General features: G+C 40.4%; 2 protein-coding genes across 2 annotated transcripts in view; both read left to right on the forward strand.

The window, feature by feature from the left end:
• The window catches only part of tspan5a (tetraspanin 5a), a 41,151-nt gene extending 36,202 nt beyond the window's left edge, over positions 1-4,949 (forward strand). The window contains exon 10 of the mRNA XM_088015789.1: positions 393-4,949. The gene's annotated coding sequence lies outside the window, so the exon portion shown is untranslated. The remainder of the gene's footprint in view (positions 1-392) is intronic.
• Positions 4,950-11,119: 6,170 nt separating this feature from the next.
• LOC148153851 (uncharacterized) lies at positions 11,120-19,536 on the forward strand. Its single transcript, XM_088015952.1, has 4 exons — positions 11,120-11,128; positions 11,522-12,551; positions 14,142-14,289; positions 19,458-19,536. Exons 1-4 carry the CDS (start codon positions 11,120-11,122, stop codon positions 19,534-19,536), a joined length of 1,266 nt encoding a protein of 421 aa, XP_087872078.1.
• The last annotated feature ends 323 nt before the right edge of the window (positions 19,537-19,859 follow it).

Genomic DNA, 19,859 nt, shown 5'->3' on the forward strand with positions numbered 1-19,859 from the left:
ATGCGGTTTGAGCTTCTGGAAGTTTTTTCTTTGGAACAGACTTTACACTCATAGTTCCGGTTTTATAGTTGTTGAGTGTTGCTGACTTTGTTGCTGATTCTGCCTAATTAAGCTTTGGTCAGAAAGCACACAGGACCTCTGAAGATTTTAAACCCTTTACTGCATCCTAGGTATAGAATAAACATAGGATGTTTATTCCAAAAACATGAGTACCATCTGTTTTGGGATTGTTACACAAAAATATACTTTAAAGATATGACAGATTTTTTTTATCAAATCAGTTAGCTATGCTAAAAATGAGCTCTACTGTTAGTGGCAGTGTGCCCACCACAGCACTTTAGGAGTAATACTGGGTCAAGCAGCTCACAGGATGTTTTGTCTCTTTGAATCAGCTTGAATATGAAACGTTCCCCCGGCCACCGGTACTGTCAGCGAGCACCACCGGACAACACCCCCGATCATCTCCTCCATCTCCTCCACTCTACCAGCACTTTTTTTTAAAGGCACTAAATATGTGAAAGGTTTTGTATATAACTACTGTGTGACTACTGAACAAGGACAAGATGAAGACTTTTGATAGATGCGCTTATCAGGTTCTATTACATCCTACTGAAACAAACTCGGCATATTTCGCTGGAGAAGTATTGGCCCACATATAAGGCCAAAATAAAGACTAAGTAAGCAACTGAGAAGACTGTTTAAGTACCACCATGTGTACTGAATAGAGGAAGAGAACAGCTATCCTTACTGTATCCAGAGTGTTTTTTATTGGTTAGGTCAAACTGGGTGGATATATTTCAGGTTTGTCCTTGAACACAGAAATAACATTGTTTTGTTGCTCTATTAATGCCGCTGATAAAATACACTCTCTGACCAAAACAATTTAATAATCAAGTTAAGTCCTCTTGGGATATGAATAAAAACTGACCTGAACTCAACTGAAATTCCAGAAGGAATGTAATCTTGTCCACATGCAGACCAGTGACAGATGTGTAAATGGCTTGATTTGCAAGACACTTGCATGTTTAGAACAAGGTAGAGTGAGCAGAAGTATTACAAGTAATTGCTGGAACATCCCACAGTTAGAACAGCAAGTGAATGTTAAGGTTTAAAACATGGAAACAGACAGCAGCCTCAGTTTAATTCAGGTTGCATTATCTAGTCTGCAAAGGATCACAGAGAAATAACTCACCATTTCTCTGTGATCCTGAACACATACATTACTGAACACAGTAATGTATTTTCCACCACTTTAAGATCATCTCTATTCAGGACCTTGTCTATTATACAGATATCTCTCATCAAGCCTCTAAATCTGCTTTGGCCCAGAGGTCTGATGGCATCAGACACAGCTGCCACTGATACCATGACCACCACCAGCAGGCAAGGTGAGTGAAGTGTGTTGCCCAAGAACACAATGAATAAGACAGATGGAGCAAGGGTTCAAACTGGCAACCCACTGGTTACAGGATGAATCTGTAGTTTTACTCAGATCTTCACCATAGCATCAGGCTATAAGTTCCAGAGCAGGCCCAGCACTAACCCGTCTGCGGTCTTAAGAGACGGGGTCACTTAGACCTCACAGGCTTCAGCCTGTCCACGGTTCAGCGGATTGGACCAACTCTACATGCGTTTTTACAAGTTTTTTTTTTGTCAGGTTTCGGAAACTGTCGGGCTGATGGGACAGCCCCCCACTTTCCTGCTGTCCGATGTGACATCTGCTGCGCTCCTCCTGAGCATCACGCTAAGACCACGAAAGGGCTAAAGTGAGGATGTTAGCTGTCAGCATCACAATACTGCTGTACTTATAGATGTTGCCATGGACAACAAAAACCACAACAAATCACAAACCACAACAGTGGCTGATTTACAGTTGTAAATGACCCAACCTGTTTATCCAGAGGAGGAAAATTAGCAGGAAAATGCAGTGATATTGTTACTGTTACCCATCCTCCAAGGATGCAACCACAGGCTATGCATCCTTTACTTGCTCAGCTGGTCAAAAGCCACATTGTCTTTGTTGATTGTAAAGCTCCTGATGTGGAAAGACTCAGTCATTTAAACACAGAGGTGCTCCTGTACATATTTGGTGTACAGGTGTACAGACCGGTGACATACCAATCACCGGTCTGCATGTGCACTAAATGACATTCACAAACAGACCTGGGACCTCATGTACAAAGGCTACAAAAGCATAAAAAACTTTCACTTTCCACAAGAAAGTTCAGTTCTATCAATTAGAAATGTGATCCAAGGTTACGCTAACCTTGGATCACATGCAGCTATTGATGTTTTTGAGACACCTATAAATTACGCTGCAAAAATATCAAACGCAATCCATCCATTTTGTCTCAATACACCTGCTTGTCTGTGTAAAGCCAGAGGGCGCTAGTGTCAGTCTCCACCAGTCATTGGGTGAAAGATGGGGTATATCCTGAACAGGTTGTCAATCCATCACAGGGCAACATAGAAACACACAACCACACACACTTTCGTCTGTAAGGATAATTTAGACAAAACACTTTATCTAATGTTCATGGAACTTTGGATGGTCTTGGAAGCCACAGTACCCTGAGACAAGCCATGTAAGCACAGGGAAAAGTCGCTAACTTTTAACTTTTGATCTGGGACCTTCTTCTCCATGTGGCCATTCAGCACACATCCTACACATGAAGAATGTATCCATACCACCAGTCTAAGGCACAAATCAACATTGTACTGCAGTGGTTTGAAGTGATTCATTCATTCTGATGAACAGCTTGATTTGGAGTCTCGGTGGGTAAATTCACTTGCCTGTCCCTCCAGATGCCAACATGGGAGTGCTCAGGCTTGATGCACACTAAGTGATGTGTGACTGTCATCTTGTCTTTACAGCATCTTTTGTCTTAAAGAGTAAAACTGAGCGACAACTCGTTTTTCCTGGCTAAGCTAGAGTTGCGTGTTTACAGATGGAATGTGAATAATCACGTATATAAATAGGTTGAAATGCCGCAACCTGAGTTCTCCCTTCTGTGAAGACATAATTTTATGTTGTGCATGTTTTCAGGCTTGATTTATACTGTACCTATTAATGTAAATGGGGGCTTGTTTAGTTAGGGGTCTGGAACTCCCCTTCATGTTCTTAATTCCACATTGACTGGGATTGTAGAAAGGAAACGTGTCTCTGGTTTCATTTGTCTGGATTTAAGTGTACACCATGTTTCTGTTGGAAATCCAAGCAAGCCTTTGTACATAAAACCCAGCTCCTCTGAGGACTAAATAGCTTTTATCAATGATGTATACTGTTAAGGTGTTAGTACTTCCTGTTTAAGTCACAGACCCTCAGTACCATGACTCAAACTACAGAGTCCTCTGGGCATAGTAGTCGTTTTCCTTTTCAACTAAATCGATCGACAAATATCATTAGGTATCAGCCATTTTAATGCAGTTTTTCCTTCTTTTCCTTCCCACAGGGCAACACAGAAACACAACCACACACACTTTCTACATGCTATAAGATTTAGAATTGACTAGGTGAACAATTCTAAATCTACAGTTTGAAATAATCAATACACCTGGGTCACCATATGTTCTCTGCTGCTGAAGGACAATTGTTTGTTTTTTTTACAGAATAAACATGCCTCCAGCATGGATGTTGAGATCAACAACCCAAACAGATTCATCCACAAGTAAACCATCTAGTTAATTTTAAATCAATAGAAAATGAATAAAAAAATAATTCAATAACAGTGGGCTTTACTAGGAAAAACCACCAACTTTTTTAAGAAGTTAAAATTAAAAAAACCCCAAGGGAGCATAGTACACATGATCAGTTTCTTGACCAACTTTGGATCCCTAAGGGTTTGGGAAAATCCCATTTATTAACCATTTCTTAAAAAATGTATATAAAAATATGTTGAAGTCATCACTCAGAATGTATGTAGGTGTACAGCCCATCCTGATGAGAGCTAATGTTTTTACTGAACAGCTTCAGTGAAGCTGAGAACTTTGGTGAACAGACGAGTCGTTTTTATATATCAGTGAAATGAGGACTTTCTGACTGTTCAGTGTTTTACATGACAGTGTTTGTGCACTCAAGTTAAAAAAAAGTGGTACTTTTATCCCATGATGCTCTCTCACTTTGTGTAATCTGACACAGATCTCATCACTGTACACAAGACTCAATGGAATCTACTGAAAGATGTTTCTGTGGAGGTTTTTTTATGTGTTTAAGATGGATTTCTGCTCTAAGCATGGATTTGTAGCAAACTATAGTATTTTTTCAAGCGTTGGTCTTTGTTGTAAAATGTTATATTCTGAAAAAGTTTGACGCTACTTATAGAGGGATGATGTTTTTGATACTAAATATTTATTGTACATTTAATGTGGTTTTCTAACAGTATAAAACATTTAGTATCACTGAAGGGAATCCGTGCTCACAATATCAACCACCTGCACTGTGTATCCCACCTCCATTTGTCATGTAACTACCTCCTCATGTGCTGTTAACATTGGAATCATTTTATCCTCTAGTAAAATGAGCTGACTGAGAAATATGCTGATTGACGTGTTTGTTCACATTTGAAATGGAGGCTAACAAATGTGTTAAAGCATTTCACTTCCCACACATTGTCACTGTTCCTGCAGCGACACTGCTGCAGTCTGTTAAATCCAGACAGGTGCAGTTCAGATGGATCTGTTCTAGAGGAGGTGGAACAACTGATTGGTGCAAACTTTTTTGCTCTTACCAGTAGGCCAGTCACAGTAACAAATTTTGCTGAGCGATTGTCTAAAAAATTATTGCGATAAATGATAATATTGTTTCAAGACCTTTTGACACTGATTTAATGGAAATGACTAATAATGCATGTGATTTCCTACCATAGATAGATACACTTTATTTTCAAAAGAACACGTAACACTGGAACTGATAAACTAAATAAACAAAACAACCAAAAACAAAAATAAAATGGATCCTCAGTCTCCATTAGCATAAAACTTACTTGAATAAAAACAAAACAAACATAAAGCCAAAGTGGAAATAAATACTGCATTCAACCAAAAGAGTGCAGATTATGAAGTCTGTATTGCCCTTCAGTTGCCATGTTCGGCTTTAACCTTTTGACCCACATGCAAAATCAACAAGCCTGAGTAAAGGTAAGGATTTTATTTTCTTACTTAAAGACAACAGGCAATTCTTCTTAATCCTTCTGGGGGCAGTTGTGTCATACAATCGGAGGTGCTTTAGAATGGTTCTGGTTGAGGCATGGGGGAATGTGCCAAGGTCCAGTGTGGAAAATGGTTCACGGAGGTTCCTGAGATGAGTGAGGATGGTATTGACTGGGAGCCGGAGAATTGATGGAGAGGTGTGGAGGGAGCAGCGGGCAGGCAGACTTGGAGGTAAAATCCTCAGGAGGAGAAAACAATGGAACTTGATCCAGTTGAAAATCCAGAGACTGACCAGTGCACATTAATCATCCAGCACTGAGTGAATGTTCTGCTGCTCCTTTATCCCCAACACTGATGAGGCAGATGAGATTCACCAAGATCTTTGCTGGAACAGATGCATCACTCATACACACTCTCTCTCTCTCTCTCACACACACACACACACACAGGAACCCTGACATCAGTAATCACTAGATTTAAATAAAGAAGATGGGCACATCCAACTACCTGCAATAGTTCATACTACACGATTTTTTTGCACCTATTTTCTCCTTACGATAATCTTAGAACGTTGGCGATCTAAGATTGTCGCTGGTGATTTCTTAACCGATCATCCTGCAGTGTGTGGTGTGTTACGGTAGATCGTCGTGGCCGCTCCGATTTAAATCAGAAGGTTTCCCCGACTGGGAGCTTAACGCAGCCTGTTGAATGTGACAGGTAAGCGCGGATTCACCTCGGTGCTTTCTGAGGGGAAATTCCGAGGGGAATCCCAAACAGCTGGCGCAACACGAAATCCAGCGGACATTGGAGATGATATGTGGAAACAACATTAATATTTATTCAACATTTCGTGCAAAGAATATAGAAATGACCAGGGGAGGAGTTGGAGCCAAATTGCTACCGCAGTTGATAAACCCGGTAACTTTTCAGCTGTTCTTCGTTAATGTGACATAAATAGGTTATAATGATTTTCATTCAGTCAGGACTTTATGCTGACTCTAGCCACATGCATCACAGGTGGATTCTAGTAAAGCATTGATTAATGCCTGATTTTAAAATTAGTTAACTGGACTTGTATGTAGACATTATTTTGTGCCCATGTAGCTGGACACCACACGGCACGATCGAACCCGATCGAACCGTTACCTAGAGTTTCTGTCGGCTAATGTGTGGTCTCTCAGGATTTGAAAATGGGCCGTCAATCGGCCGACAACTCGTGTAGTGTGAGCTGGACATTACACTAAGGAAATGAGGACGGGAGGGTCAGTGGAGAGCACTGAAGTTGAGCCTTTTTTCTTTCAATGTCATCAACAGAAAGAAAAAACGGCAGGAAGAGACGATAAAGCCGAGGTCGATAGGTTTAATTTATCGTGTGATTAATTGATTTATCGTTTATCAGGACAGGCCTACTTACCATTAAGTGCAAGTCCTCACTTGAGTCACTCTCTGTCATGAGCAGATGAGGTAAAATTCTCTAGTGATGGTATCAGAGAATTTTACAGCATCTGAGGTGATTCAGATGCAGGTCTGGTCAGCCATATTTAAGAAAAAACCTAGTTTGATTCAGTTTTGCTCAGGAGATGGATTGAGACAGGAAAAAAAAGATCCCAGATGGAAGCAAATGAGAACTGTTGTTCACCAGTGGAGAAAAAAAATGCAACAGTGAATAAACTTCCCATCAGTGGCTGACCTACCAGCAGTACTCCAAGAACACAACAATTAGTCAGAAAAGAACTAGCCATTGTCTATACTCACAATCATTGGGCGAGAGGCCAGGTAAAACCAGGTCAAGTCCCCAGCCCATCAAAGAGCAGCACAAAACAACCAATTAAACTAACTTATCTTTTTGGACTGTAAAAGGAAGCTGAAGAACCGGAGAACAAGCCAGCTCGATGTAGAAAGACCCCATGATGGGATTTGAACTTAAGACATTCTTGCTACAAGGTTGCAGTTGAAATTTTAGAATAAACCTAAAGTGCCATATTATCCTCCTGAAAATATTGTCCAATCACCATTTTTTTAAAATCCCACAGTCTTTGTAAGGTAATTAGAATACTTATATTAGTATTAGTATTATGGGAATACTTTGTCTCTTCCCATAAAATGTGTTATGACTGATGAACGCCATTTTTATGAATTAGAAAAAGGTACGTACAAAAGTCCCACCCCTTCACATGTGGTATCATTGAAAAGCCCTAAATGTCCTCTCTAGATACCAAAAGGAATTAATTCAGTAGGAATTAATTCAGTAATATCTCCCAAATATCCATAACTTTTTGTGAATAGTGCATATTCCAGCATTCCTATTTATCACACCTCCATGGAAAAGTTTCATGGTCAAAACTGCTGCTGACCAAAGAAACCCCACAAATGTCCGTCTCAGACTTCCCTGATAACATCAGGGTTTCCCCCAGAAAACTTGCTAAGCCAAAAACACCGTGGACTGCCGAGGCAGTCCACGGTGTTTTTGTATTAAAAGATTTTAAGTAGACAGGAAATGTAAAAATATTACATATACGAAATACTACATGATACGAGAAAACAGCGCCAGTGAAATGCTATTTAAACCCATTGAATTGAATATCAATTATTTGCACTTTTGTTTAATCCAAATTAAGTCAGGGTCTCATAGCACCCCCAGTAACCTATTAAATGCTAATATTTTAATACAGACCACAGATACCTAAATGTAACATTTGTTTATTGAGATTATCAATGCCGCTAAATTTGATTTAACGGTTTCAGCATACATAAAAGATTTTAAATTGTTTAACATTTGAATGTAAGATTTTAAGGAGCTGGCAAGTTTACTTTGTAAGGGTTCAAAAACAATATTGATAGTTTGATTGTTTTGTTACAATAGCTAGAATTTGATGCTCTGATTTTTGAGTTTGAGCTCTTTTTTTTCACAAATACAAATAAAAAAACTGCAATTATAACTTTTTCTTTTTAGGTTGGCCAATTAAACTATTCCCACTCCCCTAGATTTCACAAAATCGAACACAGAAGCTGTTAAAGGTGCTGATGTTTTTAGCAGCAAGAGAGGCCCATAAGACAAATTCTGCTCAAAGCCTCATACAACCTTGGACCGGCTCTGCATGAAGACTGAAATCCGCTGCACTGCGCGTAGAGATGCGGTACAAACGGGAGGTTTAATTTAATGCTGCTAATGTGGCTTTAGTAGCTCTTCCATTTTGTGTCTGTTGAGTTTTTAATAAGCATCACAGAAACTGTTTTGATTGGTTGAACTTTATGGGACGAGATTTTCAGATCTCTGCGCGGTCATGCGCATTAACTCTGGCTGACTAAGTGGGAAGAGCATTTGATATGGTTTTCATGCATTGTGTAACCAAAAAAATAATCCTAAAAATAATATAAAACCAGCATGATGTGCAGGCCCGGGTTTAGGAAGGTGTGGGCCCCTGGGCTTGAGCCAAGGGCGGACACACACATATATCATATATATACAGGGGTGAAAGTAGGCGGGTACGGTCGGGTACTACGTACCCCTAAAAGCCCTTGAAAGATTTAGCGGGGGTACGCAGTACCTGCAAGAAAGGGGAGCAGCTGTCAGCTGTAAAAAGTGATTAATTTTTTAAGAACAATCTAAAACACGATTGTTAATAAATAGATTTTTTCTCATTTCATATTATTTCTGAATTGTTCTTTGATAGAGCAGGGCTGCAATGGGCTCTTTGCACCTCAGCTTCCGCGTTCGGGGAAAAGCGGCTCGATTGTTTCCGATCCAATAAAAATATAATTTTACACCAGGTCTTGGCCAAGGTTTGAACATCGATCCGAAGCCCCAATAAGTAAGCTGGAGAAAGGTTTTAGATGTAAAACTCACTGATACGAAGGTGAGTTTTACTTAAACTTTGTGGCTAACATTAACCTTAGCTTATGCTAGTAGGCAATATTCTCAGACATTGTTCTTGTAAAAATGTGCTATTTGAGTATCTAAACATTCTAACGGACAATATTTTTCTTATTTTCAAGTATATTGTGTGTGTTTATTGTCGTTAGTGTCACAGACTAATGGGGGAGGTTACGGTTCGGGCTTTTTACTTCCGAAGCATGACGAAGCTCAACAAGCCTCATAGCTTAACAGTAGCGCAGCTCTGGTGTCAGAGATCTGGTTCAGCTGTTCAGGTTCAAAGTTCCTGCTTTTAGAAAAATATGACTGTGTTGCTTCATGTCTCCGTGTTATTTCGTTTTATTACCTTTGCATGTTTCTTGTGATGAGCTCAGATAGGACGGTGTTTACAGCAGTGTGTACAGGCAGATCAGTCGCTCGGCTGTCTGGTTCTGGTCTGCTCTCTCGTTCCCATAAACTCTTTCAGGCTGAATATAGAAGTGATTCCATGGAAATAACTCAGGGAGGCTCCTTTATTTATCATCCGTATCCCTGGTATCTTTAGGCTGATCCGGAGTGAAGTGAAGGCTGCAAACTTTGTGTTGTGCAGCATTAGCTTTAACTGGTAGTGGCAAATATTTACAAGCCACCATCTTCTTAAATCAGGATCGCTTGGAAATTAATAAAAACTTAAAAGCCCATTATATTAGGAAGACAACAACGTTCATAGTATTGCGTTCTTTGCATCTGAAATACGACTTAGACTTTTCTACCAGTCATGGTAACTCAAAGCGGAAACAAGTGAGCCGCATTAGCTCCTGGAGATGTGACGTCAACGCCGTAGGTGCAAATAGCCCATATGTCGATCGTGGAAGGTTTTGAATCGATCTCGGCATTAGGTGACAAACTGAACGCCACCAGGTCGCTGAGACCAGCACGTCCTCATCTGACTCCTTATCAAAACAGTCATAACTTTATTAAAGAACAACAAAAAACTTCAACAAAACGTGTTAAAAATTAATAACTCAACGAACAATCTCAGTAATTATTGTTTCAACAAAGTGTTGCGCAATTCTATTCGTTTCGGTTCCATTACCAAAATAACTAGAAGAGCAGGAGTTTAAAATGAAATAATCAACCATCGCTTATTAATAATCGCAAAATAAATATCAAGCCTGAAAACCTAATATCGTAACGGACTGAATGTTATGTTCTTAAGTAATCTCTGGTCGGCTTGGGTAGCAGGCTGTTGCCATGGCAACGGATGTTCTTAAATGACAGGGAGAGAGTGTAAAAAGGTAGGAGTGGTTTAGAGTTGATTTTACCTTTGCTGTGGCTCATCACAGCCGCTGTAGTTTCTGAACATTCAATAAAGAACAACCTTGGATTAATTACCTCGTTCGTCTGTGAGTATCACGTCATCCACAACAAACATCAAACACGGTAAATATGTTTCATTAAGTATTTAACAAACAAATGGCTTCTACCGCGATAATTATGTGAAATTAAATTATTGTCTAATATTTAAAAAAAAAAAGTGTCGTGCTCTCTGGCATCTTGCTTTGAGCTCAGAGTCTGAGCCTTTCCTCTATCAAACTTTTTTTTTTTTTGCCTAAAAAAAATTTGATACAGGCTGTTGGAGCTATTTATTGTTTATATTCTTTATCCATTTGAATTTTGTTAGTTTGTTCTTAAATGTATATTTTTTGTATTATTTACAGAACTTATTTGTAAGTTAATAATTGTTGATTTCATTTATTTTTTGTTTTATTATTTTTCTTATTGATATTTTTTTTAAGTAAACAGGAAGTGAGGTGGGTTGGTCCACTTTCTATAAATGTAGGGGCCTGGTAAAGGACCAGCAGGCATTTGGATTAGGGGCCTATGGTTTTTACCAGTGCAAGGAGGTAGCAGAGAAAACAAAGGAAGTTTGAACTCTGTAATTGTTTGTTTTGCAAATATATCAAAATAAATCATGAAGAACAAGTTACAAGTTGGATCCTGAACCTTCTTTGCCTGCGTTGAAAAACTTGACCCCAGTGTCTCAGTGGCTTATTGGAACTTTGTTGGATGTTTGGTTTGACAAACAATCGCCACTACATCAGTAAAAACCTCCCCATGGATCAAGTAAAGCCATCTCTATGGATCAAGTAAGGAACCAGCCCGTGGACTAAAAGGAACAATTCGTCATCAATTGACACGCTGGATTTAAGGATTTCAAGGATTTCAAGGATCATCATCAAACAAAAGGTTTTGGATCGTCTTTGATGAAATCAAGCGACTGCTGCGTCAAGCCTGGATTGACACGTCACTCATTCATTAAACTGGTACGTGGCAATATTGTTCAAGCCGTAAAGGAAAACGGTGAAACTACTGGAGTTTAAAGAAAAGACATTATTTCACTGCAAAGACTGATGAGATGAGTTTGATGTGACAAGTTGACGCCTAATTGGATCCAGACGTGAGCCGACGCCCATCATGGAAATGTTTGTTCACAAGAATCAACCTCTTTAAATAAAGAGACACGTTTGTGCTTTGTGGATTCCTGGATCATTTTTAAGTTTGTCGTTACCAGAAGAAGAAGTGAAAAGGCAAACTGTGTATTTTCAGTCGAAGGTGACGACATTCTCTGATTTTATGGACAATGTAAAGGGTTGGTTGCATGAAGCAGGAGATCCATATACTGAACAGAAAATTAATGTTGATGATCAGGTTGTTGCGGATCTGGATGAAATAAATCCTGAAGACAGTGTCTCTAATATTTCAAGTGTAAAACCACGTTCAAAAACATCTTCACAGGAGTCTCGGACTTCATCCACCTCTTCTGCTCGCATTAAAGCTGCGGCTGAAAAGGCAGCGCTCATGGAGAGATTCGCTGCGTTGAACAAAAAACATCTGATTGAAGCTCAAGAAGAAAAACTGAGACAAGAAAAGGAAAAACTGAGACAAGAAAAGGAAAAATTAGACTTGGAAACAGAGTTGGCAGCAACCAATGCAAAACTTAATGTCTTAAAAATAAATTCAGTTGCTGGCTCTAAACGATCCGATGGAATGAACTCTTATTTTGAAAGAGCCCAAGTAAAGGACACGTCCCTGCTAAATCCTCGCTCTGATGAGTTTGTTCCGAGAGAAAGAGCAGCTTCTTCATCCGACTGTCCTGTCGTCAGACCTAAACAAAGGCAGAAACCACTTCAAATGGATCGTCTGAGAGTAAAAGTTGATTCTTCAACTCAAGCAACACAGCAAACACAATTTCAATCTCCTTCTATCTCTGAGAACTGTCAGAATGATATTGTGAACATCATGCAAAGACAAAATGACATCACTGCCTTACTTGTAAAACAAAACTTATCGTCTGTTCTCCCATCCAGAAACATCCCTGTGTTTGATGGGGACCCCCTGCAGTACAGATCATTTATGAACGCCTTTGAGAACGGAGTGGAAGCTAAAACTGACAACTGGAGCGACTGTTTGCACTTTTTAGAGCAGTTCACTAGGGGGCAGCCTAAAGATCTGGTGCATAGTTGTCAGCACTTACCTCCTGATCAAGGTTATTCCAAGGCCAAAGATCTTCTCGAAGAACATTTTGGAAATGAAAATAAAATTGCTTCTGCATATATGGAGAAGATTATGAGTTGGACACCAATTAAAGGTGATGATGTGAAAAGTCTTCAATCATTCTCTCTTTTCCTTCAAGGATGTTCAAATCTAACACAACAAATTGTTTACATGAGAGAGTTGGATTTACCTTTAAATATGAGAACAATTGTTATGAAACTCCCATATAAACTGAGGGAAAAATGGAGAGTTACTGCTTATGAGCTGCAGGAGCAAAATGGCCACCGAGCACTGTTCACTGATCTGGTTGCTTTTATAATAAAAGAAGTAAAAGTAGCATCAGATCCAGTGTTTGGCAACATCCAAGACCCACCAACTGGGAGCAACTCTAAAGTTTCAAGTTCCAACAAGCAAAGGAAAAAAGGAAGCAGTTTTGCCACTAATGTCAACACAATCCCAGAAGCCAGAACTCCCTCAACTGAAAACAAGACAAAGTCTACTGCTCTTCACAGCTGCTTGTTTTGTTCACAAAGAAATCATCTATTGGAAAACTGTATGCAGTTTAAAGCTAAAATGCATCGGGACAAGTTGACCTTCATTAAACAAAGGGGGATTTGTTTCGGTTGTCTGAAGATTGGTCACACAAGCAAAGACTGCAGGAGTCGTTTAGATTGCAACGTGTGTCACCAAAAGCATCCAGGGGTTCTTCACATAGAGCTAAAGGAGCCAGGAGCCTCTTCAGAACAAATCCAACAGACAACAAGGTCTCACGTCAACTTCTCAACTGCAACCACTCAGACATGTGGGCATATTGGGGCCGGTCATGATGACGATGCCATTTTTTCTATTGTTGCAGTTAAAGTTAAAAGTCAAAGGAGCAACAAAGTTGTACAAACTTATGCATTTCTTGATCCAGGAAGTTCAGGTACATTCTGTACAGAAAGTCTGAACTTAAAGGGCAAAAGGACAAATATTCTGCTAAGAACAATGAGTCAAAATAAGATTGTTGATGTACAAGTTTTGTCTGGTTTGGAAGTCTCTGGTCTGAAAACAAATGACTTCATAGAGCTGCCAGATGTTTTGACTCAAAGTACCATGCCAGTTTCTACATTGAATATTCCCCAGCAGAAAGACATTGATCAGTGGCCTCATCTTAAATCTGTTAAGCTTCATAACATCAATGCAGATGTAGAGCTACTGATAGGAACTGATGCTTCAAATGTTTTAGAGCCCTGGGAGGTGATAAACAGTGTGGATGGTGGGCCTTATGCTGTAAAAACTAAAGTTGGTTGGGTCATAAATGGTCCCCTGCGCACTAGAAGCAACAGCAAAAATAAAACTGTTTGCACTGCTGTAACAGCCAACAGGATCTCTGTTGAGCATCTTCAAGAAATGCTGGTCAAACAGTACAATCATGAGTTTAATGAAAGATCATCAGAGGAAAAAACTGAAATGTCCAGAGAGGATCTGCATTTCATGAACATTGTTAATAACTCGACCAAACTTGTTGGAAGTCATTATCATATTGACTTACCTTTCAGGAGTGAAAGTCCCAGCTTGCCTAATAACATCTGTGTTGCAGAGCAGCGCCTCCAGAGCCTCAGGAGGAGATTTGAAAAGGATGCTCGGTACAAGGAGGAATACACTGCATGTGTGAACAACATGCTGCAACAAGGACATGCTGAGGCTGTACCAGCAGAGGAGCTACAGAGAGATGATGGACAACTGTGGTACATTCCTCATCATGGAGTGCATCATCCCACAAAAGGCAAGTTGAGAGTCGTATTTGATTGTGGATCAACTTATAAAGGAGCATCACTGAACAGTCAGCTTCTACAGGGACCCGACCTCACAAACTCTCTGGTTGGAGTCCTCATCAGATTTAGAAAAGAGCCTGTTGCACTAACGGCCGACATCGATGCCATGTTTCACCAAGTTTACGTCTCTAAAAAACATGTCAACTTTCTCCGTTTCCTGTGGTGGCGTCATGGCGACACATCAAAACCTGCACAGGAGTTCAGGATGTTGGTTCATTTGTTTGGAGCAGTGTCCTCTCCCAGCTGTGCAAACTATGCTCTGCAAAGAACTGCTGATGACAACGCACAACAGTTTCCAGCTGAAGTGATTGATACAATCAGAAATAACTTTTATGTGGATGACTGTTTAAAATCTGTTCCCACAGAAGAAGATGCAGTGCATATGGTGAAGAGGCTGACAGACCTCTGCTCTAAAGGAGGATTCATGCTTTCAAAATGGGTCAGCAACAGTCGCACAGTGCTCATGTCGATCCCAGAGGAAAGGAGAGCAAAAGAAATCAAGAATCTGGATTTGGACAAAGATCAACTTCCAGTTGAGAGAGTACTGGGTTTACAGTGGAGCATTGAAACAGATGAGTTCAGGTTCAGAACATCTGTGCAGGACCGCCCACAGACCAGAAGGGGCATTTTATCTGTGGTTAGCTCTTTGTATGATCCCTTGGGAATCCTGGCTCCCTTCAGTATGCCAGCTAAACTGTTGCTTCAAGAACTTTGTCAACAAAATCTGAAATGGGATGAAGTTATTCCCCATTCTCTGTCTAGGAAGTGGTTTGATTGGCTGGAGGATCTCCAGCTGATATCCAGTTTTAAAGTGGAGCGTTGCATCAAACCAAGCTGCATTAGAAAACCAGACAAAGCACAACTCCATCATTTCTCTGACGCAAGTCAAAACGGTTATGGAACAGTGTCATATTTAAAACTGGAAAAGAATAACATCTCACATGTTGCTTTTATTCTAGGAAAAGCAAGAGTTGCACCTATGAAGCAAACGACAATCCCCAGGTTGGAACTGACAGCTGCTGTTCTTGCCGTCCGAGTCAATAAACTGCTGCAAAAGGAGCTGCAGATACAGTTGGAAAAACCTGTTTTCTGGACTGATAGTACAACGGTACTAAAATACATCTCCAGTGAAACCAGAAGATTTCACACCTTTGTTGCAAACAGAATCTCTGTAATCCGAGAAGCAACAGATGTGAATCAATGGAGATATATTTCCTCCAAGGAGAATCCTGCAGATGATGCATCCAGAGGCATGAGAGCCGAGGAGTTCCTCAGATGCAGGAGATGGATAAATGGGCCAGAATTTCTCCACAGACCAGAAGAGGAATGGCCTAAATTGGATGTGGATCACCATGCAATTCCTGCAGATGACCCAGAGGTCAAAAAGGATCTTACAGTAAGTGTTGTTGTGAAAGAATCAGAAAATGCTACGAACTATCTGGTTCATTATTTTTCATCTTGGACAAAGCTTAAAACCTCTGTTGCCTGGTTTCTGAAGCTGAAAAACATTCTGATGTTGCTGCAACAGAAAAGGAAAGAGTTTGCTACTGCAGACCTGAATAAAAATGATCCAGAAAATCAAAAGAAAGAACTAGAAAAACAAATGGAGAGATTCAAGACCACTCTAAAGAAAGAAAATCTGACTCCTGAAGACTTGGCCAAGGCTGAACTGTCTATTATTCAATTTGCACAACAACAGAAATTTACAACTGAAATGGCTTTAATCACCAGTGGCCTTAACGCAGTCTCCAAGAGAAGTTCTCTATACAAACTTGACCCAGTATTGGATGCTGGGGTCCTCAGAGTGGGTGGCAGGTTGAATAAAACAGCCATGCCTGTTGAAGCAAAGCACCCTGCAATTTTAACAAAGGATATGTATGTGTCTACACTGATTTTACGCCACATTCATCAACAGTTGGGACATGCAGGAAGAGCTCATATGCTGTCAAGATTAAGACAAAAATACTGGATCATAAATGCTAACTCAGCTGCCAGAAAAATCATCTCTCACTGTGTTGTTTGCAGACGTAACAGAGGAAAGTTTGTTGAACAAAAGATGGCAGATCTGCCAGAAGAAAGGGTTCTGCCAACCACCGCTCCTTTCACAAACGTTGGAGTGGATTACTTTGGTCCTGTAAGTGTTAAAAGAGGAAGAAGTCTCCTGAAAAGGTATGGCGTTCTGTTCACTTGTTTCACCAGCCGTGCAGTACATCTGGAAATTGCACACACCCTCGATACAGATTCCTGTATAAACGCAGTCCGCAGGTTTATCTGTAGAAGAGGCCCAGTTTCCACCATCAGATCTGATAATGCCACAAATTTTGTTGGTGCAAATCGAGAGCTGAAGGAGAGTTTGGCTGAGCTGAATCATGCTAAAATTCAAAATGCTTTTGTGCAGGATGGCATCAAATGGAACTTTAACATCCCAGCAGCCTCTCACCAAGGCGGAGTTTGGGAGCGCCTAATTCGTTCCATAAAAAGTATTTTAATCTCTGTTCTTAAAGAACAAGTTTTAGATGATGAAGGACTTCAAACAATCTTTTGTGAAGTTGAAGCCATATTAAATGACAGACCCATTACCAAAGTTTCAGATGACTCAAATGATCTTGAGGCACTCACACCCAACCATTTGTTGTTGCTGAAAACCAAACCAGTTTTGCCACCAGGACTGTTCAACCAAAGGGATCTTTATGTCAGGAAAAGGTGGAAACAGGTGCAATACATGGCAGAGCTGTTTTGGAAAAGATGGCTTTCTGAGTACTTACCTCTGATGCAGGAAAGACAGAAATGGACAAGAACTAAAAGATGTCTCATTCCCGGAGATGTTGTCTTAATTGCAGACTCTACAGCTCCAAGAGGATCATGGATGATGGCCAAAGTCTTGAGTGTAAACCAGGATGCCAAAGGCTTGGTGCGTTCTGTGCAACTACAAACAAAGACCAGTGTCTTGGAAAGACCTGTGACCAAACTTCTTTTGCTACTGGAAGCATCACCCTGAAGAACCAAGAGCACGTTTGAGAGAATAGCTCCTTTTCCTTGTCAAAGTAATTGTGACATTATTCACAATTAGGGGCCGGAGTGTTGGAGCTATTTATTGTTTATATTCTTTATCCATTTGAATTTTGTTAGTTTGTTCTTAAATGTATATTTTTTGTATTATTTACAGAACTTATTTGTAAGTTAATAATTGTTGATTTCATTTATTTTTTGTTTTATTATTTTTCTTGATATTTTTTTTAAGTAAACAGGAAGTGAGGTGGGTTGGTCCACTTTCTATAAATGTAGGGGCCTGGTAAAGGACCAGCAGGCATTTGGATTAGGGGCCTATGGTTTTTACCAGTGCAAGGAGGTAGCAGAGAAAACAAAGGAAGTTTGAACTCTGTAATTGTTTGTTTTGCAAATATATCAAAATAAATCATGAAGAACAAGTTACAAGTTGGATCCTGAACCTTCTTTGCCTGCGTTGAAAAACTTGACCCCAGTGTCTCAGTGGCTTATTGGAACTTTGTTGGATGTTTGGTTTGACAAACAATCGCCACTACACAGGCCTCTTATTTAGTGGAAATATTGATGATGATATTCTCTCCAAAATGATAACCTTTTTCAACCTTTATAGTTAAACTGCTGAAAATGAGGAGCTAACATTCACAAATGACATTGAAATAAAATCCAGTCCAGCATCTGGACTGGATTTTATTGCCTGCGCGAAATTTCGCGCAGGCATACAACGCTGCGGGGCAAAAAGACTAATCTTGTACATGTTATCCATAGACGCGTTAACTCAGTGAAACTTAGAAATGTAGGTATTAATTTCGTGCTATGATCCACATCTGTATCCGCCCAGCTACACGCAGACTCGTTGCCATAGCAACTGAAAACAATGCCACTTCATGTTATGATTTAACACCAAAAAAACGTTCAAGAATTTTGCACACAGAACAGAACATTCAGTCTGTTGTACGTTTTAGGCTTAATGTTTTATTAATAAATAATTGCTGTGATAGATTAGCTACCGCTTCTACTTTACTGAATTATTTAGACATACAAACTGTAGCCCACAAAACGCACATTTCATTAAAAAAAAGTAAACAAAAACATTTTATTGCTGTCTTACCTTTACTTATCAATGCATGTGTAACATAGTTAAAATGGTTGAGGTTAAATCCTGCTAAAATGCACCATCTGCTGGTAAAAAGTTGTATTGCATTCACCCTAGAAAGAGCGAGGTATTATGGGTAATCCTCAGAGCCATGAGGATCACTGACGAGGAGCTTGTTTTATGCCAGAGACTGACCTTACCTCCATGCCCGTTCTGTGAAATGCAGATGGAGAATTAAAGAAACAGCTGATGCCAACTTGAGCAGCTCCTTGTCGTTCATTACCACACCGATAGAAGCCACCAAAACCACATAGGCCACACATGCACCGCTAATTCTGCACAAAAATATCCGTTCATCCAAAGCCAAGTCTATCAAAGCATGTTTTTTCTACTCCGTTTAAGAATCGTCAGACTGTCTCGAAGCAAAACCTTCAGCTCCGGTGTTGTTCTTCCTTTAGTTATTGTCTCCTGCTTCAATTGAAAACCCACTTTAGAAAACTGCTTAAGTGTAGAAATGTAGTCTTTCATGTTGACGTCGGAAGAGAGGAGAAAACAAATATATCGCTGTACTTCACTTAGTTACTGTACGGCAGGGGTGTCAAACTCCAGTCCTGAAGGGCCGCTGTCCTGCAGTGTTTAGATGTGCCACAGGTAAAAAACAGTGGAATGAAATGGCTTAATTACCTCCTCCCTGTGTAGATCGGTTCTCCTGAGCCTTGCTAATGACCTAATTATTCTTTTCAGGTGTGGTGCAGCAGAGGCACATCTAAAAGTTGACAGCGGCCCTTGAGGACTGGAGTTTGACACCCCTGCTGTACGGCTAGCTCCATGGCTAGCTCACTGTGTCTTACTCTCCGGTTGTGGAATCACAATATCTGGGATCATGAGCACCCCCTGCCATGAGGCAAGAGAACTGCCTGCCTGCTTGCCTCACCTCGAATCTGTTCTCTGCCTGTTACGTAAATCCGCGTTTCCCCATCAGTTACGGTTCCCCCTGCGTCTTCTTGCCGCTCCGCACCGCCCAGGCGGCAAAATACGCGCGTGCTCGTTATGAGCAATGAGAAAGCACGCGCGTAGCAAGCACGCGTTTGTTCGGCGCGCTCATAGACATCAATGGGCGCGCTTATCTGGGAAACTATGGACACCGTGAAAGCTCAAACATGTTTCGGCAAAGTTGTCACACTTTCTTCACGTTTTTACGTGAAACTAATAGTACTACTACTACTACTACTACTACTAATAATAATAAATACTAGAGGTGTGCCGATCGATCGGTCACCGATCATAATCGGGCCGATTTTCGTGAAAAAGTGCATGATCGGTGATCATTGGCTCTTTTACCGATACCGATCACCTGCTTCTCATTTCCCAGCCTGCCTGTGCA

The sequence above is a fragment of the Poecilia mexicana genome, unplaced genomic scaffold (assembly GCF_051168715.1).
Source record: "Poecilia mexicana isolate PSO_F unplaced genomic scaffold, ASM5116871v1 scaffold_18, whole genome shotgun sequence".
NCBI lineage: Eukaryota > Metazoa > Chordata > Actinopteri > Cyprinodontiformes > Poeciliidae > Poecilia > Poecilia mexicana.